General features: G+C 40.5%; 3 protein-coding genes across 3 annotated transcripts in view; 1 reads left to right on the top strand and 2 right to left on the bottom strand.

The window, feature by feature from the left end:
* tln2a (talin 2a) overlaps positions 1-11405 on the bottom strand; it is an 84002-nt gene extending 72597 nt beyond the window's left edge. The window contains exon 1 of the mRNA XM_032519734.1: positions 11252-11405. The gene's annotated coding sequence lies outside the window, so the exon portion shown is untranslated. The remainder of the gene's footprint in view (positions 1-11251) is intronic.
* Positions 11406-14108: 2703 nt separating this feature from the next.
* Positions 14109-16646, bottom strand: ddx28 (DEAD (Asp-Glu-Ala-Asp) box polypeptide 28). The gene has a single exon (XM_032518672.1). It carries the CDS (start codon positions 16438-16440, stop codon positions 14737-14739), a length of 1704 nt encoding a protein of 567 aa, XP_032374563.1. The 5' UTR covers positions 16441-16646; the 3' UTR covers positions 14109-14736.
* Positions 16647-22327: 5681 nt separating this feature from the next.
* The window catches only part of nfatc3a (nuclear factor of activated T cells 3a), a 62325-nt gene continuing 57821 nt past the window's right edge, over positions 22328-26831 (top strand). Inside the window, exon 1 of the mRNA XM_032520935.1 lies at positions 22328-22896. Coding sequence (XP_032376826.1) covers positions 22806-22896 — 91 coding nt within the window. The 5' untranslated portion in view covers positions 22328-22805. The remainder of the gene's footprint in view (positions 22897-26831) is intronic.

Genomic DNA, 26831 nt, shown 5'->3' on the forward strand with positions numbered 1-26831 from the left:
TTTAATGAACAATTTAATTCATTAGCACACTGTGCAGCCATGCTGATCATACAAAGCTGCTAACTGAATTCAGCATTAAACTATGACTTTGCATCCCCTCCACTACTGGTGTCCACCACCCAAATGGCAACTGTACTCCAATAAACCTAGGTAATGAGTTACATTAGTGTTTTCAATAGACAGATGGCCTCATTTAAAGGTTTTAAAGTGGAGAACTCAGACAGATTTAGCCCATGGTAAAATAAGCTAATAACAAGAAATTACCTATTCACCACGTAAAATTCATTAAAAGGACCACACACACACACACACACACACACACACACACACACACACACACACCCACACACACACACACACACACACACACACACACACACACACACACACAAACACACCACACACACACACACCACACACACACACACCACACACACACACACACACACACCCACACACACACACACACACACACACACACACCACACACACAACACACACACACACACCACACACACCTTGTTTGTAGGTTCCTTACCTAAAATGCACTAAAGCTACAACCAAGACACACTACTACCAAACCACAATTATTGCTTCACTATATGTCAAGCTAGCAGCAGGTAGATGGTCCAATGCTGATAACTCTACTGACAACGTCCACCAGGCAAAGTCCCTGGGAGGCAGCTAATGTAACCACTGTATCATTGTGGCTAGCTCCATTATCACACACTGCCTATAGAATGGCGCACAGATAGAGACTATTTCCAGCCACTTGATTAACACTGAGCTTTCCACGTGTAATGTAAGCCAGCTGCCACACTCAGAACTCTGCCTTATAAAAAAAAAGGTCAAGTGTTTACAGCTCTATATAGCAGAGTACACTATGTCTGAGTGGTGTTTCATCTTCTTCTTTCTGTCCCCATTTTCTACTTTGAGAGGCCTGGCAGCACGTCTGTGTACTCTCCCTTAACTAATAAACAAAGAATGGTTTCCCTTATATAGCTCTGTCTATTCAAACTCTCCAACCTCTACAGGCAACATCAGCGGCTTGCAGGGAGCTGGGGAGTGCAAGCAAGTCTGTTCCCGACAAAGACATTTTGGCCAAGGGAAGGAGCGCCGTTGGTATGATTGGAACAGTCATACATTAAGTGCCACTTTAAGTCCTATTTTGGGTGCCATCCAGACTGGATATTTCAGAGAGGGAAAGTGACACACATCCAACACCAAAACTATTTGTAAAAAAAGTGCCAAGAAAAAACATGTTCTTAGTGGGTCAAAAAAGAAACCCATTAGGTTCATGGACTAGGATCATTTCCAAATAGTATCACCGGAGAGATGATAGATGACGCTCATCTTGTCAGTTTAAGGTTTGTGTTAAAACCTTTTCGCCTGCTTGTGGTCAAGTGTCAATATGTGTGACGGTGCCATATTTGACACCATGCACTCTGCACCATGATACCTTGTATGACAAAGGAGACAACTCATTACTAATCACTGTGAATAAAACAGGAAAAGCACAATGCATAAAAAAGGAGAGAACCAGCAAGCATTGGTCGGATCTGTTTTTATGGACTTTAAGAAACACTGAGATCCAGCTGAACTGTCTTGTCAGAAAACAACATACTTAGTACTTTTCGGCTAATCATTTTCATTTATCAGGCAAAAATAATGACATCAAATGAATTTAGTTACAGGGAATCACAAAATCTGTAATCCTTGCAATTGTAGGCGGTGCCTGACTGACGTATTTGAATAACTTAATTGGCTTAGGCACGGTGGCATTATAATTTATACAATTTTGTATGTGAAGATCAGTCGGGGAGTACTAAACACCCTGTGAAAACAGTTACAACCATATCTTCTGTGACTCTGGACAAAGCTTTTCACAGTCACAAAATAACCTATGGGATATCCTCAGGGTTAACTAAAATGGAAAGACTGTTTTACAAAATGATGGCTTTGAATATGAAAGACAAGGGCAACTGTTTACCTTTACCATAAACTGTTTACTAAAGCGTTGGGAGCTTGGTGACATAGTGACAATTCGCAGGGCTAGTTGGTGATCTGCCATGGCTGGTGATGCTAACCGTAAATTTTCTGGCAGGCCCAGCAAGGGCAGTCACAATATCTTTCAGAGTGTGTCTCTATTTTCTCTCTACTGTTCGGTTTACATGCACTGGTATTTTATTCATTCTACACACCACTTTGTTCAACAAAAGACCATTGAAGGGGAAACATAAAGCTCTCTCATTACTTAGCTGGGCCGCAAACACAATAAGTTCACAGTTTTTTTTCAAAAGACGTATTTGAATAGAATCCTATTTCATAACTGAATGATAAAAGACTAAATGTGCTGGATATTTGCAGGATAGTTTGTCCTTTCTATTCTGCAACACTGTGACCATTTCAGCCCCTTTGCCAGCAGTTTGGCCTTATACAGTGAGGTCACTACCCATGCAAGTTAGCTACCAAACATTTGTAGCAAGAATGTATCCTTATGAGAAAACCAAGAATAGATGCCCCAGGCTGCAGGAGGGCTGAGGAGGAGCAAAGGGGTGGGATACATTTCCAACACTCCCAGAATGTTCACTCACCCGTGCTAAACAAAGCTCCGAGCTGCTCCCCAGTCACTTCCCGGGGAATTCCAACACCGGATAATTTTTCACAAACCACAGCATCACAGAGACAAAAATAATTTGATGAGTGATATGAATGTTGAAATTTGTCAACAAAAAACAAACATGTTGACTAAATGAGAACACTATTTGTTCATGACATTGGGAATAGATACAGTTACAGCCATGTGCTGAGGGACCTTCAAAGCAGCAGAAGAAAACTACATGCAGCAATGCTTGCTCTCATCTTTAAAATATAAGGATGGGGCTAAAGCTTTTGTTGGCAGAATTGTCAAAGCAGGCTGTATGCGCCCATCTCCTTCTTTTAATTTTGGTCGCAGATCCAGTTGATATCGTGACTCGTTCAAATGCCAAGCCTCATTTTCTTCTCTCACGATATGTGGGTTTACTCTGAAGTTTTTTCAACTTGCACTGGTGTTGACCTCCACACGTTAGGGTTGCACGATACTGAAAAAATGTGATACTGCAATCTTGATCATGAATATTGCGATATCAAAATTAATTTCAATTTTCAAACATTTAAAATGACTAAGGTTGGGGGAAAACGCATGAAAATATATTCATAACAATTGATCAAGTTTTCTTACAACACAGGTTTGCTTCAACTGACTGGTATTACATGAATAAATAAATAAGGACCATGTCTACAGAACAGGACATGTTTCACTGGCTATACAGTATAAAATGATGAGAACACGACAACTTTTCTTTCGCTTTTCCGATTCGTTCCGTTTAGTTGTCTCTATCAATTTCTTCACTTATACGGTCACTCTGTTGAAATATGCACACACGTAGTACGCTCCGTAGGGTTTGTCATGTAATGGACCCGTGCGCTGACTGTGCAAGTGGCACGGTAACTGGCCAATCGAACACAACGAAGCCACACAGCCAACGGACGAGACGCAGAGCTCCACAAAATAAACAAAATATTGCATACTTATTGTGACACTTTTGATGTATTGCAACATCGTTATTGAGTCAATATATCTTGCACCTTACATATAATATTGTGCAACATGATATTGCAATAACGATATAGCTTGCACCCCTACCACACGTTTCAGTTTTCAGGTTCAATCTGCAGTACTTGAAGCAACACATGCAAGCACACTTGGATAGGATACCAAAAATAACCACAACAAGTAGCATTTGGCATCAAGTAGTCCACTTAGTGAATCTAAAGTAAAGCACTTTGCTCGGAAGCACTTGTCATGGTGGAGAAGAGTGTGACTGTACATGGTTCTGGGGAAGCAAACCAGCAATCTCTATTAGGATGCATTTCCTGGTTACTTTCACAAACTCAAATAGTCCCCCAAGCAAAAGAAAAATTAATTTTACTGCCCAAGCAATAGAAGTATTAATAAGGAATCCAACTGAATTGAAATGTCCAAGGTGACATACAAGGGTGCTTGGCCACACGTGGTTTTGTGCAAAATGGTCATTGTACACTCTGTTCACAGCGCGTTGTGCTTATGTACTGGAAGCAGCAGACACCTGATTAGGTTACATTTCTGCCGGGTGACTAAGAAGCATGCGCCTTGAGGTGGCAACCATGGCAGCAGGGATTTTTGCCAGAGATGCACTCCAGTAATAGCTGAAGAGCTCAGCTGCAACCTGAAACACATTTGAGAGCATATCCACATTCAGCCAGGAGTTGCGATTATGGTTCGGTGTGGCCAAAACTCAAAATCAAAATTTGAAATGAACCTGAATTCTCGGCTCAAGTCACCAAACTAAATTTCAATAGCCCATACAAGCTACATAATACTATAATATATATATATATATACTATAACAAACAATATGCAAAATTGTCCACCAATCACAGTCCATTAGAAAACGTAAACATCAATGTGGTCATTAAGATGTCATGCTTTCCTACTGAGGTAAAGTTTAAATTAACAACTCCATTCAATTTGCCTAAGTAGTAGGCAGCATGAGTTTTCATTCCCCATCACTATGACAACCATACTGGTTCCTGCTGCTCAGCATGACTAAAATGTTGTATTTTTTAAACCAGATTGGGGATCCACTGACTTAAATCACAGCGCACACACAGACCCACATTTGCAGACTGCTGCAGGGCAATGGCTGCCCCGACAGACCTAGCACCTCTTGAAACCTACTCCTCGTTTAATTATAAACTGACAAAAAAAAAAAAAAAAAAAAAAAAAACGTCAACCGTTCCTATCCTTGAGTCATACGGAGTATTTAAAACCAATCAGCAATTAGCAAAGACACTCAAGCAGAAATAGTTTTTTGTGTTACACTCTACTGGGTTATATTTGTGATGCAGTGCACATTGGACGGAGGACTGAGTGGGAGGCAGGCATACCAGAGCTTAGTGGGAGGTAGGGGGAAAAAGAACAGAAAGTAGATAGAATGTGCCAAAAAGAGAGCCTCCGCTGCATCCATCCAACAATGGCCATCATTCAGGACTTATACATGATGCTACCACCAAAAAAAGACTTTAGATGCACGCTTCACCGCTGATGGGTGGGATGGACAAAATTTCATCATAAATGGCAACAATCTTTACAAACCTGTGCATCAATCTCTTCATTGACAGTAATTTCATTATTGATATTACCGCTGCATTTGTTGTACATGATTTCTTATTCATTTCATCTGCAGATAAATAAAGCTTGGCTCAAAACTGTGACTCTTGAATGTTTTGTCAACCAGCTGCCCATTGTTAATTATAACCCTTCCTTCTAATATAAATTTGTGGCTACAAAAAAAGAGGCATGGAAACGGTAAATACGTAAGTAATTATTAACATATTTAACTGGTAAATAAGTACTGTACATCTGGAAGAGGCAGGCGCGGGGACCCTATTTCTCACAGAAAGCCCTGCTTGGAATCTTGTGATTTGACTCTTATGTTTAAGGTTATGCATGCCTTGGCTTGGTCACAACGAAGTGTGAAATTCTGTGATACTGTTAACTTGAACTAGGTCAAACAGTCCTCCGCCTTCATTCAGACCTTTTTCTCCCTCACACTGCAGAACTCCATGTATTAAGAATATAGCATTCCTAAAATGTGTTAGCTACTACATATAAAGGCACTAAACTATGCAAACTTCAGTTAGTAAAAAAAAAAAAATGCTACTCAACTGTAGCATGAATGTTTTTGAGCAGCTAATTTGTAACAAAAGCAACAGAATAGCAACCGGTTTAGCTGTTTACAGTGCAATCAAAAAAACATTGTAGGTATGTGCAGGCGGGCAAATTGAATCAGAGCAGGAAGCCACCAACAATGAAAAATAATGTATAGAAAGGTATTTACAGAATATAAATACATTGACTGGCAATTGCATGTGTGCATCAAGGGATTGACTGCAATGGTTTTCTAAATCCACAATCGTAATCATCTTTTCCACTCCATCACCAAGGGTGAGGGAAGAAAGGATGGGAAAAGGCAAATAACAACACGTCAATATCACCGAAGAACCCATTCCACATACTGGGAATACAATTCTGACACATAGGCGAGCATTTTCTTAAAATAATGCTAAATTATACCATGAACCCTGCATGGCTAACATATACTTCATCATGGAGAGGGCAAGCTTGCTAAAGAGTTCACATGATGATGCCCAAGCATGGAGTCTTAAAAGAAGAGGGTAGTTGAGAAGAAAGGAGGTAGAGAGGTTTATCAGGTGCCAGAAATACAAAGCCATTATGCATCATGCTTCTAAATATGAATATGAACCAGGCTATCCTGGCTGAATCTATACAATACATTTCTCACTATTCAAAACTTGTAATTGTTCATACCATAGTAACCTCCAAGCCCTACCGGTAGTAAGGGATCATCCTGGCTGAGTCCAGAGGAATGACTGCCGCCCTCTATATTCAAGCTGCTCTATGTACTGTATAAACACCTGGCTTTAGTTATCCACTATGGGGTGTCATGATAGAGTTTTGAAGCCATGCCGTCCTTCACAGAAATCATATTTCTTTATTCATGTTTCAATTGTAAGTATGCATTTCCTTTATAACTGTCAGTATTGTTAATACTTTCTTATTTGGTCCAGTCAGGGTGGGATGGGGTGGGCTGGGAGGGGGGTGTTTTTGTGTGTAAGAAAAAAGGAAAACTCATATACCTATACCAATGTGTCTATGTTTAGAATTTATACTTCTCAATAAAAAGAGAGAAAAAGTTGAATTGTTATTTTCCACTCGAGGTCCAGAGCAGCTTCAATCTGACATACAATAGATGTGATCATGCTTGTATGAGATCATCATTCAGCCTTTGAAAATGTCCCTTGCTGATTTATGTACAATACCCCAAACATGCAGGCAAAATGTTCTAATGATTGTCTTTAATTGTTTAATCACATTTAACCATTATTAGTCAAATAAACTAAGCTATGGCATTTATTTTGTTAAGCTCAAGATACAATTCAAAACGATTCTCAATTTAAAAAAAGATTCACAGTATGTAAAAGTAGTTACTTTTCCCATGTAATAGTATACATGCCATTACAAAACGGGAAAAAAAGTTTGTATGTGAATCAATTTTTGGAATTCTATGAATCAATTTTGAAATAGGTAGAGCTTGAATTGACTCATGAATGTGAATCGATTTTTTTGCACACCCCTAATATTTGCCCTCAGCTTTTGGATGCATATTTGTTAGCTGATGTCTAGTTATTAGCCTAGTTGACACCAGACCTTTCTTGTAACCGAGCGTGGGTCCTCGGAAGGTTCATTCACTGCTCATTTCCAAAGGGGCATCACCAACGGACGCCGCTCATATGCCTCTGGGCGCAATTGGATATTCCTTCAACCAATCAGACAAACGATCCGGGTGACATAGCAGCGACATCAACGGGTTGCCGCGCTTAGGTGGCCAATCAGTCGAATGTAAACAAAAAGAGGCTTGCCGTCGCTGCGCTGATCGTCATTGTGTAAAACCCGCCTCAATGGTTGTGATTGGTGCCTCCATTTGGAAAAATTGGAAATGAGCTTGAATGGGCTCTTTGCCAGACTGACTTACAGAGCAAATCTCAAATTTGCCAGATGTTTGTCAGGGTTTTCCAGGCTACCTAGTTACCAACCTGGCAACAACTTCCAAACATTTGTTTTAGGCTCTGAGAGCCATAAAAATAACTAAACAAGGAATGAGTTCCAGGTAACCAACTGGGAGCTGCACAGGGAAACAAGCAGAGCAGTCACCAATTCTTCCCAAAGGTACTGCTGCATTTACAGCATATTACTATTTCAGAACAACTGTGGAAAAAGTATCAATGGATGCTTGTATTCAGAGATTTTGCTATCAAAGTCTTTAGCACATGTAATTTAAGCAGCTATGTACAGCTCAAATTCTGTCCCCTACACTCCCGCTTTCTTCCACCTGCTTGAAAAAAGCCTCTCGTCATTGCAGCATTTTGTAAAAAAAAAAAAAGACATACAGACCACAAGCTTATTGTATTTTTCTCTTGCACCAGCACTTACAGTTCTCGCAGAAAATGTGTTCTTAAAATGAACTGCACTTGCTGACTGTACCCCCCCCCCCCCCAACTCTGAATGACACTTCCTGTACAACGCATAGCAGAGCTACCTGGCTGAGCATGACCAGCAAACTGTTGGCTCCCTTCCCACGGCCCAGTGCATTAACATTTGTGCCTCTTGAGATTAAAGTGTCATTATGGGTTGCTAATTACTTCCTCTCTATGGTTACTGGTGACTGACAGGAACGGCCTCGAAGGGCTTTACATGCCAGAAGGACATTACGATCGAAAGTTAGTCCCCAAAGGTTGTAAAATGTGCTGCAGGAGTGCATTGTTTGCTTTGGTATCATTATGTTAGAGGTTTCAATTGCCACAGGGCTGTGGGCAGTAGGTAAGGCCAGAACAGTAATCATAGATTTACTGTTTTAAGTTCTTCCATTAATTTAAAGCATACTTGTTTCAGCTTTCATTATGTGCTGACTCAGACACAATTTCCTAAAGATTCACACTGCTTCTTGTTTCCTTCCACTGATTTCAGCACTAAATAGCTGAACAGCTACACTGTAAAGAGTGTAATTGTTGATCACTCTGCTTTGAAAAGATTGGTTTCAGACTACCATTAGCATAATGAACGCATAAACACATTATTCAAAAGGTCAGTGCAGTTGCTGACATAATGAAAAAGCTTTTGATTGCTGCATTTATGTTAGGAAAGCCAGATAGAGTTTGGTCAGTTTGATAAATGGTCGGTGCCGTCGCTGGTGGCAGAGCCGCATACTAAGCAGTAGCAGCAGCTCCAGCTGATAGTAACAGTTAACTATGAGGCTTGCGAAAATGACATTTTCACAGAGATGAAGCAGAAGCATAACTGATCAGTGGCTGGCGAGCCTGGCTCATTAGACGAGAGCTGCCATTTTGAAAGGACAGATTTTAACGTCGGGCAAATTGAGGGGATGGGATGACATTCTCATACTGCAGCAATTTTCCACACAACTTTATTGACCGTAGATTTTTTTTGGAGAAAATCCATTTAATAACTGCACAACCATTCCCATGAGTAATGCTGTACTGCCACCCAAATGGATCTCAACATACAGACTGGTGTTAGACATATCTTTCAAACCAGTCAGAGAAGAGCACTCATGCCTGAGGCCCCACACACACCCGCACACCTAATGGCCGTGACACACCAACCAGATGGCTGATCATTGGCAGAAAAGGCAGCCGGCCTTTCTCCCCAAGTTGGGCAAAAAGTGAACCGAAGCAATGCCGACTGCCGACGGCAGCTGAATGGACTAATGTGTCACGTCACGTGGGTCTGGTTTCTCCAGAAATTCAAAGCCAGATTGTCATGGCGGCTTGTTCAGAATACAATCTCATATTTTACTAAAAAATAGTTCACCGAAATGTGTTTCTGAAAGCATTTTAAGTGAGAAATAGGCCACGCAGTTGCTGAATCTGTCTTCATTTCAGACTGACAAGACCAGTTTAAAAGATTTTTGTCCGATTTTGAGAGACTCTATTCATGCTCATCCCGCTCGTCATTTCCGGGTTAGCACTCCTCCAATCAGACGGGTCATTTGAGTCCGACTGGCGGCAGTGACTTCCTTCCGACTGAGCATGTCAAGTCGGCCGAAATGAAGGACAACGGCTCGGAGCACACCAAACAGACTTGAGTCACAGACCTTGGCTGACTGTCCACCGGGCGATTATTGGGTTGGTGTTTCAGGCCCTTAACACTGACAAGCCAAGTTCTATGCAGCCAGAGGGGGAAGTGGGATGGATGAATGGATGGATGGGGGAGAGAAAGGAGACTTTGGGGGGTGATTTGCCCATTAAACTGCCACAGAAACTCACTTGCACATTAAACATCACAGGCATCTCTTGGTCCACCGGCCATCTCATATTACCTGTCATGTCTCCCTACTAACCAGCTTACAGTTCCACACAGGGCACTGCCGTGCTTAAATTCATCGGCTGCTGCTCATTGATCTGAGTGTGTTGATACATGAGCACAAACTTGACACATAAACAAGTTATCATTTAACTCAATTCCTTAACAAATAGAAGAGAATTAGATTACGTGCAAAAAGGAGGAGACACAAATGCAAATAGGACACATTGGAAAATATGAGATTCCCTGCAAAAATGATAGATATAGCATTTGATTGGTATTAGGCTACTTGTGCGACTGCCAGACTACCAGAGCCCTGTCTTTCTATGAAGGGGTGTGGCAGCTAAGCCGACACTGGCAGACATCCCCACAATGCATGCAATATAACCTGGAAGGATAGTGGCTGCTGCAGCAGAGAAGCCATATATTCTACGTGTCCGTTTAACATGTATTTGTTTATAATGCTCCTCTCATTGTCACCTTGACCGCAGCAACCACATGCACCTAGCGGTGAAAAAAAAAACATGGTGAAAAAAAACGCCCACGGCTGATAACATGGGTTCCCCTGCAAGCTAGAATGTGTGGGTTCTCCTTTTCACGAGCTGGTTCTTTAACACAGCAGCCACGCGCTTAACACAGGTGGCTGCCGCTGCCCTTTAATGTGCGCGCGTCAGATATGGCATTATTGGCGACATGTAGCCTATTATTAAAACAAAAGTTACAAACAGTGGCATTAGTGGCAGCTTGGATGTGATAACTTAACATGGCGGAGGCTGGTTTTCCCTGGTCAGTGCAATGTTACAAGCCCCTATGTGAACTCTCCATGCCTATTTGACTCTGCACACCCACCACACAACCAACCCACCGTTGTCCACACTGAATCCTGCGGCTTTAAGAAAAATAAATTTAAAAACAGCTTTGCCAAAAGAAATGCTCACCGGGTGACCCCCCCTGCAGGAGTCCAGTTTTCTGTGAAGTCGCCCAAACCGATGCCACTGGAGGAGAAGTCGACAATTTAAGACTCCACAAGTTTCGTTTATTTAAATGCGGGTGAAACACAACTTAGGCTGTAGCATCGAGCCATTAAAAACACAGAGAGGCTCCCTTCCAGCCGGCTGGGACTCACGCCGGACGGACTCGCGCACACACAGCGTGCGGGTTTTATTCTAAAGCTGTGGTCGGAGAGAAGGTCAGGCAGAGCTCTACGTCTGCTGCGGGGGAGATGGGCAGCAGAATAAGCCGATTACAGCGTTGTAAACCTACCTTCGGGTCCTCTACTGGGGCATTTCAAGCGAGTCAGCCCTGAGAAGATGCACATAAGCCGACAGTCCCGCTGCTCAGTAGTAAAATATCCTCCGCGTTGAGGGAATTTTCCAAGTGGCTGGGCAGTGTGTGAGCAGCGGCACGGTGCGTGTGTGTGTGTAGGCTAAACCGGGAGGGGGGGGGGGGAATCCTACGGTGGGGTAAAGAGGAAATGCGTCATTATTAATGGACCAAACACTTTGTAGTCCACCTTTTCACACCTATACACCCCAATTGTCCACGGATATTAAATGGGGCTAAATTAAGTGATATTTATTTATATTTGAAAAATAGCCTATTTAGGGTATTTTGTGATGTGGGATACATTCAAGAGCAATTACCTCACTTGTAGGTGTATAAGTTTTCCATTACTAATGATTCAAGAAGACATTGCTATTAGGCCATTATTATTGTTTGGCACCAGAGTATCATGTTATAGGTAGGCTTATCAGTAAATGCCCTTTTGGTATTGGTTTAAAGCCAAAAAATAAAGAATGGACTCCCTGTGAACGGCATACAAGCATCCCCACCTGCTCAAATATAGGCTACTCTTGTTTGTTTTACTGTAGGCTGGGCGGGGAGAACCTGTAACCTCAAACAAGCCAACTTTATCCTTTTTCCCTGCATGGCTTTGTCCAACAAACCAGGATTCCATTTTCCAAGAGCATCTTAAATGGTACTCCAGCAATTCAGTAGGCCTACCTACTGAACTTGGTGGGGGGCTTGTGAGAGACAGATTAAAGTTCCCCTACTGAGTTCAAAATGATTAAAATCTTAGTTGTGTATTGGACCACTTGTGGCTGCTAAACTATTTGTAATTTTTCTAAATCATTTTTGTATGTACACTTTAAACTGAGTTACAATGTTATGTTTCTTCTTGGATAAATGTGGGAAAAGCCTACAAAGTCTACACATACAATAATATACACAGTGAAGGGCAAACATCCAAGTCAAGGAAAAATAAGAAACATTTGTGAGTGGTGGAGAGGGCCAAGACATCCTGATTTTTCGTCCCTGGGTCAAGCTCCAAAAACTCAGGACCCTACATTTGCCATGATTCAGTTCTCTAGCATCTTGGATCTGTTCCTGGAAAATGCCCACATCTTTCAAACTCCATGCCCCCTGTTTGTAACACAGGCTTTCTGTTATGAATTTGTCACCTCAAAGCTCAAGCTGAATAACCCTGCTGACATCACTATGACCTCATCAGGGTCATTTTTGGACTGATTGATTGATTGATTGATAGATAATACACCCACAGAGCCACAACAGACATTAAACAACTGTTTTCCCAGGCTGCAAACGTATTCCTTGTATTAAGTAAACAGATATTCTGTGAGATTGGTGGAGTGGCCGTATAAGGCTAAGTGCTATGGTCTAAAATTATTTTAGCCATGAAATAGGCTACTTCATGTGGGGCCCAGCGACTAGCTGGAAGTGGGACATTTGATAGTTTATTATTTTTGTGGTGGTCCGTTGAGGTGAGGCAGGGCAAAAATATAAAGTGAGGGATTGGAGGCATTTGTTCCACATGCTATAAGTGGACACGGGATCCTTGTTGTCAGGATCCAGTATGCTGAAATGTGAACCTAAGGGTGGGGAGGGGCGGGGGTGTTGACCTGAGCTGGGGCAGGACAATCTAAGCTAGATTCCAGACATTCTGATAGAAGCCCCTTGTTACTGTCAGAGCCATTAACACATCTGTCCGTCTGTCTGCTTCTATGATCTCTATACTTCAACAAACACTTCAGCATTAATCATCAGGTTTGTCATCTGTCCATAATTCATGTAAAAAATAAAAATAAAAAACAAAGTTTAAAACACCTACTGAACCAAAAAAAAATCAGGGTCACATGAAAAGTTGTTACCTTTGAAATAAGATCCCAAAGACTTTCTTTACACTGGCATTTTTTTGTGTTGACTTTCGCGGTTTCCTTTCAACAAGCACCCACAGGCATGGAAAAGGAAAAAAATCCTTTCAAGTACAGTGGACCTACCACATCAAATGTAGATATGTCAGTTTTTGGCCTCTGTTCAGCTTGCCTTGAGATTAATGATTTCTACTGTAGCTTGATGACGTGTTTCTGTACTGCAAACATGAAAGGTACTGGAAACCACAAAACCTTTCAGAAACTAGCAGGTGGGCTTGTGACGGTTTCCATTAAGTTAGTGAGCATGTAGCAAGTTCATTGTATTGAGCACCAAAATCTGTAAACTGTACATGTTTTGGGTTTGAACCCACCAACCTGCGCAGCTGATGTCCAATGATGAAATCAGACAAATGCCACCACCTGGTGGCTAAACACATGCAGTACATATCACAGAGACAAAAAAACTTTGAAATTGTGTTAAGGATGATAATAACGGATCTCCAGAGTATTTACGATTTGTCCAAAGGACAATATCAATCAATGTAAGACTTATTTCAAAAAGTCTTAAAAAAGGTTGTAAGAGACAGATAAAAGTAAATGTACTTTTCTTCTTATTCAGAGTGCTTTGTTGCAATGTTGAAGATGCCGACTGTAGCTTACATTAATACCATACCCTGGATGGTATTTGGATAGGTGTGGTGAAAAAGTCAACAGGTTGTATTTAAAAAAACATCTACAGCAATGTCTTCTTCAATGTCAAGTTACCCACATCACGTTATTGTGTTGCATAGTTTCACTGAAAATGACTTTACACCCACAAAGCAGGTCAATTTATGTTAACCGTATTTGAGAGATGTCATTTTTGCACGAAGAGATGTGTGCATCCAACAGATGCCACAACATGGCCAACACACGTTCGCCAACAGAAAAATAAACAAAACAAATGAGAATATGCAATTAGTTTTTACTTTAAAGTTCAAGCATTTTTAAGAAAAATACAGCATCAGTTGATTGAAATATTGTAATAAGTATATTGAGCAACTGCTGAGCAGATTAATCTGCACATTTACATCAAGAAAAAAGGCCTCAATGAACATTTTTTGACACTATTGGAAAAATATGCAGACAAAGCACACTTCTATATTTCCATTAATATCATGCTTTATGTTTGTGCTTTTTAAGATCAGAGGTAAGAACTTACACCAAGAACTAAGCAATTATAGGTTGTAGCTTGGCAAAACAATACAATTTGTCACTTTCATTAATCTCCCTTTCACTTTATCCCAGTTGGGAATGTTTGAATGAAAGTAAGGTAAAACCAAATTCACCATTTTTTGTAGAATTTCCATCCCATCTACGATCAATCAAAAGTTGGCAATTTAATTACTTATAAAAAAAAAAGTTATAGTGGCCAAAAACAATCCTAGTGATATTCTGTTTCAAACAAATCTGGTTTACCATTTCCGCTGACAATGTTTTGTACATTTAGAGTTTGTCATCCCAACACAACACATACAGTAACATGTCCCACCAGAAGTTTTTTTTTACTTGCAAACATACACAAAAAAACTCCTCCTACTCCTCCTCTGCCTCTACTACTTTGGGTTTTGGCTCACGTATTTCAGATTCCATCCCTGGCAAACTAGTTCTTCTACGTGCAGCAGTCTCAATATTTTGCACCAGCTCCACATCCCATGGATGAGTGACAAAGCTGAGCACCTCCCCATCCTCCACCCCTCCTGCCCTCCCCACTCTCCCTGCCCTGTGGATGTAGTCTGTGTGGGATTCCGGGCAGTCATAGTTGACAACCAAGCGCACTCGAGATGTGTCCAGGCCACGCGAAGCAATGTCTGTGCATATCAGCACATCTGCCAGGCCCTTCTGGAAGGAGTGGAAGATTCCTGAACGCACAGCAGCAGGCATCTCCCCTTGCAGACGTGCATGCTGCACCCCCATCTCATCCAGCGAGTACCCCAGCCAGTTGACAGTGGCAGACTTATTGCAGAACACCAAAGCCGCGCCCCCTCCTCTTTCCTGTTGGAGAAGCTTCAGGGCTTGGTGGAGCTCCAGGATCTTGTCAGCACCCTTAACCTTCAGAAACGTCTGCTTGACATGTGGCATGAGGAAGTGCAGCATCTTGCTCTTGACCACCACCATGTTGCCAAGATCCGTCACCTGGCTGAGCACTTCCCCGACCCCTCCAGGGAAGGTGGCCCCCACCACTAGCAGCTGGGCTTTATGGCCTGGACCTCGGGTTTCCTTGGGATCACTAGCGATGTTGGCGTGGAGCAGAATGTTCTCCAACATGTCGGAGAAGCTGGGGTCAAACATGGTGTCAGCCTCGTCCACCACGAAGAAGCTCAGCTCACTCAAGTCCACGAAGCGTCTCCGCAGGGCCTTGACCAGAGCGCCTGGTGTGGCCACTAAAACATCCGGATGATCCTTCTTTAAGACCACCTTAATGTGTCCTACACCCCGCCCACCACCCACAGTCCTGGCCAGCAAGCCTAATGGTGCACACAGAGTCCTGCACACAGCCGCCACCTGCTCAGCTAGCTCTCTGGAAGGCACAAGAACCACGGCGCTGATCTTGTGCGCGCTCCCAGCGTACATCTCCGATTTCTTCTCGGCTTGCAGTCTGTGAACAACAGGCAGGAGGTAACTCAGTGTTTTGCCACTGCCCGTCTCCGCGGCACAGAGAATGTTGTGACCTTTCAGGGCCTTTGGGATGGTCTGCAGCTGTACAGTGGTGGGATGGGTAATGTGGATCTTGTCCAAAGCTTCCACCAGCTCCTTGCAGATATGCAGGTTACTAAACGTCGGCGATACTTTCTGCTCAACGTTCTCATTCTGATCATCAACAACAAAAGGTGCAACGGCCTGGATGTTGTTGATGGTGAAATAATCACCGAATGATTTGTTATGTTTCCACCCTTTCGAGCAGAGATTGGGCTGCTCGAACTTTCCAAGAGTGTATCCCGCCGATTGGTTCAGATCAGGATCCTTGCTCTGAATCAGGAGCTTGCCGGCTTTGATGGTGTTGATGTTGTTTTTGCCTCGAGTCAGTTTTACATTTTCAATGTGCTTCTGCATGTAGCGGGGAACGCGAATGACTGTCTCTTCTGGCGTAGCTGCTGTTCGACAAAAGCGAGTCTGCGTGACTGAACGATGGACACGACAGCAGGCCGACACCTGCATAAACTCACCACAGTAAACTCCACTTGAGCAGAGAGCTCGCGAGGCAGCCGAAGCTAAATAGCCGACCTTCACAGAGTGCATTTTGGTGTTGAGCTGGCTCGCTATACCGGCTAAGATCGGCTAACAAGAATTAAATCGCAAATTAAGGGCTGAACTAAGAAGACGAGCCCAGTTTTGTGCACTGGAACTCTTTAAAAGTCACGTTAAATAGTCAAAAACACAGTGAAGCTGTCAACATCATCTCGACGACGGTACTGCCCATATGTATTGCCATGCTTTATCGGCGAATGTTGATGACGTCAAGAGGATGTGGCTTGATGACGTATTTGAGAAAAAACAACGTCAGTGAATCTTGTTTTCACAATTTCGCAAAACGCAAACATAAAATTATAAACATAAACAGAAAGCAATAATAAAATCCAAGAATCCACTACAATTAGCCTATATAAACAATACTTTTGAATACATTAATTAAACAACTTAAATAAACATATAAATGCTGCAAACATTACGTTTTGAAAGCCATTTTGTGAATAAAAATAATCACATAGGCTAATTACACAATAGTGAGATTTTCATTGTATCATAAAATCCAATCACTTAGATCACACATCTATGTATATAATATTTGGTTACTAATATTAAGTTAACAATGTAGGCTGTAATTATTTAAATGAATATATTCGGCATTAAAGACATTTAGTAACTATATGTAGTTTTGAACAGAAAACCATCTGACCTCAGACAAGTGTTCTTTTCCAGCCTGATCCCTGTGTTCACTCTGTTAAGTCTTGCAGGCCTACATTGTATGCCTGTTCCAATGGTAACACACTCTCACTCTGCTGATTACTGATTTGAATGAATTTGAATTAGCACTGCCTGCTGGAATGCCGGAGATTGTGATAGATTATAGAATGGTGAGAAAGAGCACTGTCAGTGACACAACAGAGACTGTCGATAACTGTCCACATGACTCCGAGGTCTGGTCAATCCTCTTCCAAAAATAGCAAGCCATAGGTACTGTAATACGTTTGTATTCATCTGGGATGTAGCCAAAGAAAGCCGATCACCTTTTATGTGATTATTGTTAAACAACTTATTCATCTTTTCAAGCTTGTCAACATAGTGATGTCTACACTTATACTTAAAGGCATATGTGCCTGCCACAGGGTTCTTAGGAGGATAATCTTGTGTTGCTGCTTTACACTGAGTGTAAACTAATAAAACAGAGACTAATCAACCAGGCATGCAAAAATCACTAAACCTCTTTGGGGCTATTTATGATATTTCTATTTCTTTCTTTTTTTAATTGCTGACATTAGCTATTTAAATGTGCTGATCCCATTCTTAGGAAGAAAATACATTGACCAAACACTAGGATTGCATCCCTGAGGTGCCTGACAACCTTCGCCAAGTATAAAACATATCTCATTAATAAACCTTATGACAGAGAAATTTATTTTTATAAGTCTTTTATTTCCTATTTCTCTGTTGTAGTGTCTTAAAATATTATAACTTTCATGCTCATTATATATATTCATATCTTGCTTGTCATATATTCTTACATGCTTATTATATATATCTTTAATGCTTATTATGTGCACATTTAACAAAACTGTGTTTCTCTATAGCTCTCCCTCTTTTTCTGTGTTGCTGCTGTTTCTTACAAGAGGTCGTAAATGTCTCACTGTTGTATATCACAAGCAGCAAATGTCTTAGATTCAAGGTCATTTAAAGCACAAATCGTTCTCTTAGCGTAGGCATAAACCAGATAACAGATGTATCAACAACTGTGAATCAAGGAACAGAGCTGCAGAGAAATCGCTGAAGTTCCACCAGAGCTGCGCTGGAGGATAGGTGGCTCTTGTGTGTGTTCTTCCCTTTTGCAACTGTCAATTTAACTACACATTTGCCGTCTGCGTCTCGTTTTCTTGCTTGACCGTGTTTATTTAGTAAGTTAAAGTGTCCTAAACCTGACACCTTACTTGAGAACAAAAATATGTAAGCTTCTGCTGTTTGGCTCTGTCTCTCTCCAGTTGCCTGCTAGGAATGTTTTCATTCATCCATTTTGATTCACATGTGTTTTTCTGCCCATCATTTTCTTTTGTGCAGAGGACAATTGCATGAACACCCGGCTTAGAAAACAGCTGTCTGCATCACAGCTGCTGTCACATGTATTGTACATCAGCTAACCTTCCCATGTGCTGAATGAATCAGCTCGCTGATTGATTTATTGTAGCTTCAGGACATCACACACACTTTCAGTAATAGAATCTGTCACGTGTCAGGCAAACCAATGCTGAAATTGGAAATCCCTATGAATTTAGATTACTGCCTCCTAAGGAAGGAAGAAAGAACTGAGTTGGGCATGATAATTTACTTACAAATATATACACAACATTTAAATGAGTCTTATGTGTCTTTATGTCCAGACCCGGGGCCTGTAATCGCCTGATGGGAGGCAACTGTCCAACTCACTCATCACACAGAGTCAATATTCAGTTTCACAGACTGAACAAAAGAGGGCAGCAAAAATCCACGAGCACAATTTTAAGTCGCCTGAAATCCTGTTTAGAGTTGTGATGGCAAGTTTTTGTACTGTCTTCCAAGTCTACAACATTTCATTCACATGGTTTCTTGGGAAATAAAGCATATTGTTTGTCTAGGATTAATTATTCTGCAAACAATTATTTTTCACTCTTCCACCCTGTCGCATTATTAACATACTGACGTCTTTAGGTCAATCACAGATAAATTAAGACATAAAATAACACATGAATAACAGATTTCTTTTTTACTTTTCAAATGTTGGAGAATCTACTTCAATATGATTGTATCTACAGAACAATGTAATTGCATAAGTGCACCTTAAATTCCTTATCAGCTGACATTCTGAGACAGGATTGTGTGCAATTGGTTGACATTTAGTGAACATTCCGCATGTTGCCAAGGTGCTGCGTTGCATTTTCTGCAGTGTGTGCAAACCCCAATCCTTGAAAGAGTGACACCTTTCAAGCGGGACCAGTGTGGGGGCAGATGCTGTTTTTTTTTCCCTTCATAACTTTCTTTACAAGAACATAATATCATAAACCACATCTTCAGCCTCCCACACACTTTTTTTTTTCAATCAGAATCAGAATCAGCTTTATTTTTTATTTTTATATTTTTAATTATTATCTTCTCCCTTCAATGGTCTGTGGAGATAAGAGACGCCGGTAACCTGAATGAGACTCTGGTGGGTTTGGGGACACGACAGCTGAACAGGAGACAATTTAGTCAATATGATAATCTCTTTATAATTCAATTTAATAATAATGAAAATAATAATAATTACAATAATTATACTCAATTAAATGATGCTTTATTAAATGATAAATTAAGAATCATTTGGATTCATTACAGCCAGAACCTTATGTCCTCTTTTTTTATGAGCAGATGTGTACAATTGGAAAAACTAAATCTTTAATGCACTTGTACATTGTTTAAGGAACATTCTTGAGTCAGTTATTTTACTTGTATTTGTTACTTTTCCGTTTTTTGATAAGGTATTAAGTTTGTTTTGGTAAAACAGGGAAATAGTCACAGCTCAGGATGACATTACAGTTCATTTGTTTTGCTTCACTGATCCATCATAAGTCAGTCCTATAGAAGCCTTGGTTATGATTAATATAGTCACTTCTATTGAGAGTAGAACTGAATACAGACTGGAGTTAGTTGGTACTGGCATGACATTGCTGATTTACGCAATAACCATGTGTGACTAACTGACAGTAAGTGTTGCTCAAAGTAGTCCTTAAAACAGCTTCTTCTTTCAGGTGTTGACACAAGCAATATTACTTATCTATTACTTATTCAAATCAAGTAACTATACACTTGTTGAGAAGAACATTGTTGTACTTGTCAATTAGACCACCAGATGTCTGGGAGCAGTCTAAAGTGGCATACTGGCATACTGGAATACTGTTAAATTGTATGATGTTTAAAGAGGTAACTAAAAATTTAACAACTTTGGTGTATATTCGGAACTCAGGAGGACTTTGATTGTAATAACATCCACCTTTTAAGAAGAACAAATGTGTGTTGGAAAAGAATCACTTTAGAAGATGGCCTAGAGGTCAGCAATGGTTAAACCTTGTGCTTTTGCTTGGAAATAAAGACCACAGGAAATGTGTTATTGATGCTTTCAAATGCATTTGTAAGACGAGCGACTGTCTGAACGCCCACATACATCGAGCATAGGTATGGAGTGTGTGGCTGTGTCAGAAAATAAGAAGCTGTCGGCTGCACATGCGATTTGTGTTGAGGGTTGACTGACACTAAAATGTGCTTTTACAAAGTTACTTTCAGCAATATAATAATGATCACACAGAATATGTATACATTATTGTTTACATATACATGTATGCATTGTTTCTTTTATTGCAAATTGATCGTAAAAGGCCAAAATATGATAGGTAGAAATAATACAGCAGTAATTCACATAATAAAACTTTTTATTATCGTGTTTATCAGTGTTAACCTTGGGTGGAACATTAAAAACTTGCTTCACAGAGGCAGATATTCTTAATCAGCCGTGAAAGTGTATTTGTGTGTGTGTGTGTGTGTGTGTGTGTGTGCGCATGTTTGTGTATGTGTGTGTGTGTGCATGTGCGAGTATGCAAGTGTGTGTGTGTGCATAGTAGGAATCACATCACAACAAGAATTAGAATACCCCCTACAATACATGTTGCCAATAATGCAAGTATATGAAAGCAGGAATAATTGAATACTAATACACAAGTTGTCAGGCAAAATAAAATCATCAAAGCAGCGACACATTAAAGCTTTAGAGTGCATTAACCTCTGTTTTGCTTATCCAATAAAGATTAACCTGAGGACATCAACCTATCCAATCCAGGGTTGGCTAGAGATGCAGAGGTTGAACGGAGTGAAACAGCCTGTATTTAGAAGGATTTACTATTGCTTTATTCTAGCCACAGACGTACTCTTGTCACCCTATCTCTGGTAAGAAATACTAAGAATTACATTGTGACATAAATAAACCATTGACACAAAAGGCATCGCTCAGAGTAGTAATATGCAGTATGAGTACTGAATATGCACAAGAAGAAAAACGAATCATTATCTTGCCATGTTAGAGTTACAATTAACAAAGTGCCTATTTTAAATGCAAGTGTAAGGACTATCCTGGTGTACAATGCAGGTAAATTTCTTTGACTACAGCAATATTTACTGAAGACATTTTTAAATGGTTGGGTCCCAATATGTTCATCTTCTCAAGTTATTGCACATTTGGCCAAAATGTAAGTGTCCCGGTATAAAATACCCCATCAAGTGCAAAAAAAAATAAAACATAAATAATCCAAAAAGCCATAATGAAGATGTATATTCGTACCTACCAGTACAGTCCCATTTACAAGCCTTAATTGGCTGAGTAGAAATGATGGGACTCCCGTGCTGACAGGCTGGATGGATCTAAAGGTAGAAAGTGCACTGTGTCATTATACTTACCAATCCTGACTTGGATTGGAACCATGCAAAGAGATAGGTTTGAGGGCCAAGTGCAATCAGATTGGGGGGGAGGGAGGGGGGAGAGGGAGCAAAGTGGTTGTAAAACCTAGTTGATGCAAGGTCAAAGGGTTTGCTAAATTCAAATGTATGTAGGCCTACAAATTGTGATGCTAAAACAGCATATTAACACAGTGATAAAACATAAACATCACATATTAAATATTTGTGATTTAGGTAAAACGTTTCCTATATATTTGTTATTTTGTTTTTCAAGAACCTAAATTTCACCCTGCACCTTAAAAAAAAAAATGCTCTTACCCATAACTTGCTCATTAACTCCATAGCTTCTGTGTGTGCGTGTGTGTGTGTGTGTGTGTGTGTGTGTGTGTGTGTGTGTGGTGTGTGTGTGTGTGTGTGTGTGTGTGTGTGTGTTGTGTCTGCTGACGTCACCACTGGAACAGCCTTGTCACGCGGGGTTAGTAAAAGTTGGGATAGGATCTCCGGAGAGAGCGATAGGGAAACAGACAGGAGGAGAGAGAGAGAGAAAGGGGGTACTGGACAATCACACGGACAATTCATCGGCTTTATCGCTAACATTAAACACTGACAGAGAAAGCGCGCCTTTGTTATTGACTAACGTTAGGTCGACAGACAGCGAGAAACCGCGAGAGAAGGAGAGACAGAGGGGGCAGACGACTTTCTCTGAAGTTGAAGCCTTAATTTCGCAAGTTAGCTAACTGCCAGAGGAAGAGACACCAACTTCTTGTATTTTGGATTTTTCAAACGAATGGAAAACACGAGTTGGTGTATGGCCATGAGTTAAAAGAACAAAAGGTAAAGTTCGGCGTCGGTGCAGTCGGTAAATGTGACATTTTAGGAGAGCATAAATTGCTCCAGCAGTCGACCGTCGACTAAAAACCGAGCTGTCAAACCCGATGACGACTGCAAACTGCCCCGGGAATGAGGAGCTGGACTTCAGACTGATTTTCGGAGAGGACGGGCAGCAGCAGCCGTTAGGCCCCGCAGGTCAGTGGGTTTCCCCATGGGTTCAAACGGTAGCTAACGTCATATTGTTAGTAAACTTACGGCACAATATGCTGTAACGTTAACATAGCTAAGTTACTCACCTAACCTAACCAACGTTAAGTTACTGCTGGTATAATTTATCCCGTTGCTTTCGATCGCAATCTCGATACTGTGTGCTCTGTAAAGAGGAACCGACTCCAATAAGAGTTTTTGGTTTATTTTGAGAAATGGAGATATTAAAATATCACGCGTCATTAGCTTGACATTAGCACGAGTTCAGTTATTGCTATAACGTGATACTAATTTCACTGTAAATCCAGTTGAAATTTGTAATGCCTGCTCCATTTCATTTTTTGGCGACAGATAGCTTGTCCAATTTTTAAACGATTTTAAAAGAGACTGCAACAGTTGGTTAGGTTGGTATGGTGTAGCTAAGTATGGCTGAAGGAGGGACCAGTTTGAATGTTGCTGAGGCACACTTTTGTGAAGTAGCACATGCTAATGTTGTCAAAACCTTTATTCACTTGTTCACAAAATAAGTGAAATTTAGGAAAGATGCTGTTGTAATGTTTTAATAGCCGTGTCAACGGTGCTATTTCACTTAAACCCAGTCTTTTCTGTAGATATGTGTTATTGTCAAGTGTACTACTTAGTAATACAATGTATTCATTTAATTTTGCAAAACATACATTATTAGTTATTGTTGATATTGATTATTGTTGTTGAAGCTTCACTTTAAAAACTTAAAAATATATATATATACTGAACCTGAACCATATTCTCTCACCCTCATAGGCTGTGTTTAGTAATGTGTTTTTGAAGTTCAAACTATAGATAAGTCCTATAGATTGTGGAGATTGAAAGTGCGTCAAACAATATGACAATACCGAGAACTTAAAAACAGTAATTTTCCTGGTGGATCAGTAATCTCAGGCGTATACCATGCTAAATGAGATACCTTGGGTCTGAATCTAGATGAGGACATTTGCGGCATGACACTGCTTTCTCTCTTTCTCCATCCTACTAAGATGAGAACTCCTTAGAAAAAGGATACAACTCAAATGATAATAAAGTATTTTTCTTCTATAAGGCTATCTTGGAAACTAATGTCCCAGTAGAGAAGAGAGAATAACATACATTAAGCAGTACCTGGGTTTACAAGTATTTATGACAGATGATCATAATTGTATTAGTTTATTGATAGACACAAAGTAAGCTATCAGCAGAAGCTTGATTGCGAAGAACTGCATAAAGTGAATGCATGTCTTTATTTGCTAGGGTTGAGATTGTGGAATAGGTTTTGGAAAACATTTAAAAACTAAGCTGTATAACCTTGGGTATGCAAACATCACAGAACATGTGACAGATGTGTCATCACATTTAAACAATTTAAAATTGAAGTCAAGGCTTCCAAAGATTCCAGATATTTCAGACTGAATTACATGGAAAGTGATACACAAGAACAAGTTGGGATGGACTGAAGTATTTAACTCACTGAAAGTTTTTTATAGATGCAGTAAAGTGAGAGACCAAGCCGGTAATGAATGTTATGTTGTCAAACAGTGTCAAGAACATTATTCCTTTTTTATGTGTTTTTTTATTTTATTCATAAATTAATCAATTCAGTGTTTCCATTTAACAATGAAAAAAGGAAAAATCTAATGATTTCTGTTTGGAGACTGCCAAACTGCATTAGTTTCTGGCAGTATAGAACATTACCAGTATTTGTGGACATACAAATGGTTACATCCCGTTAATAAGTTGTTGCTTGTAGGGATGCATATCGGTTAGTTAGGCTACCTGGTGTCTTCCAGAATTTCTTAAAAGTACGTTATGGGTGTTAGGGCTGAAATCCAAATTACTACAGATATATTGATCGTATGAAATGTGTGGATAAATCAACTTGTTTTTTACAAGTATAAGTGTGTGTTTTCACGTTGGCCACACTAGGCAATTCCTGTTTAAGTGTAATGTCTAGAAAAATGTAAATATTTAAAGTTGATAACGTATTATGAAAGGAGCAGATTTCAAACTTTTCATATTTATTTGTGTCACTTGATGCAACAGAATGACTACATAATAAATGACAATAGAACTCAACATTGTAGTTCCATAAGTAAATTCATAATCTAAATTGAGGATTTTGCTTGTTCGCCATGATGTCGTAACCATCCAAGGTAAACCTACCACGACCTATGAGATTGTGAAACAATGGTAAATGCTACTGTAGAAGCCACAAGTCTGTAAGATACCAACAGGAACCGGAGCTATGGGCGGTCACTGTTGAGCTCTATTTGTGCCGGTTTCTTTAATGATTGCAGACACTTGAAAAAGATGCAGCGTTAACTAATAAATCAGGACAGGTACTCATGAAGTATGGATTGCAGACAGGGTTCATAATTAGCACCATTCACATGCCAAATGCTGGCAAAATATTTAAGTGGCTGGTAGATTTGCTTCACTCCCCACAAATGATAAAAAAGTAAATTTTTCAACCCATTGCAGATGTCTGCTAGCCCAACAAGCCACACCCATATCAAGATGTTGGGTCTGGGAACTCACCATTGGCAGGGCTCAATCCGAGGGGCGGGATAAACGGTTGTCTTTCATATTCACTGTGCACGCAATAGGATAGCGCCACAACCAACCATAGCAACGCTGGTTGATGGATTAAACTTTTGCCATAACTCTGAACACATCTTCCCTTTTTAAGAATGACCTCAGTGCTTAAGTCTTACAGAGTCGCGGCTAAAGCCGATTCAAAAGACCGCTGTTCTCTAGCAGCAGCCATCTTCTTTATTTTCAAGTAGCAGGGAATTCACGTGGAACCGTCACAACTCTGCCGTCATTACGTCAGTCTGCCATTCGACTCTATACACGATGTGATTTGCCTGACCAGAGTTTGGTGTTTCCAGTTTGCAAGCCAACAAAGAGTTGCTAGACTGACCATAGCTGCAAATTATATTTTCTGCCGCTAGGGTGCGTCTAGATTTCTAGGCTAGATGTCTGCATCAACCATCACAATTGCAGACAAAACTTCCTTGGTTGAAACAAGACTCAGGCGGTGTTGCAATCAAATCAAAGATTTTGAAATTGTCAGAGGTGGCCTTGAATCCCTTATCTGACATCGGCAAAAATGTATACAACATCCTAAGTTACCCCCTGGGAATGACAGAAGCTGCTACCTTTCAGGTTTGGGTTGTTTATTTATTACGTGTAAATCAGGTGGAAAGTCTTTTATATAATGTGTCAAAGCTGAGTTGTATAAGATATAACAAAGAATCAGCTGGATTTAACACGCCACAAATAATCTGATTAATTGCATCATGGTTGGTCTTAACTTATCTAAATTTACGTTCTTTATTGGGTTCCTGTTCTTTGGTAGCCTAAACCTTGGACTGTGTAATTCTTCGCTGTCCTTTTTCACAAAACTCTGGAATATGACTCCATGAAGGTTGGCTGTGCATCTTAGCATTTATTCGCTTCAATTAAAAAGACTTTGATTTGGAGAGGACGGGGGAAAAACTTGCAGTTGGATAAGCGGAGGAATAAACACCAGTGCAGTGGTTTTATCTGGTCTGCTCGTGGAACTGTATATTTGCCAAAAAGGGGCGCTTGTCGCAAATTATAACTGAAGTTATCCAGGTTTCCCAGCCGAAGTAACAGGAGTGCAAAAACCCTCCTGAGTTTGTTTCCTCTATGAAGGCATGATCAAGTCAGGGTTGTTGTAGTAAACTTGAGGACTTCTACGTGAATTTGCCGTTTTTTAATCCACTGACTCTATTGTGAATGTTGCGTTGAAACTGGGTTAGTGATGTCGATGAAAAAAAGAATTTGAAGGTCTCAATTAAAAATGAAAATCAGTCCACATTTATAGACTCTTACGATTACAATATCACAGTATGTACTTAAACTTTCTAAAAGGGTGCTGCTGT

Source organism: Etheostoma spectabile, chromosome 1, assembly GCF_008692095.1.
Source record: "Etheostoma spectabile isolate EspeVRDwgs_2016 chromosome 1, UIUC_Espe_1.0, whole genome shotgun sequence".
Classification (NCBI taxonomy): Eukaryota; Metazoa; Chordata; class Actinopteri; order Perciformes; family Percidae; genus Etheostoma; species Etheostoma spectabile.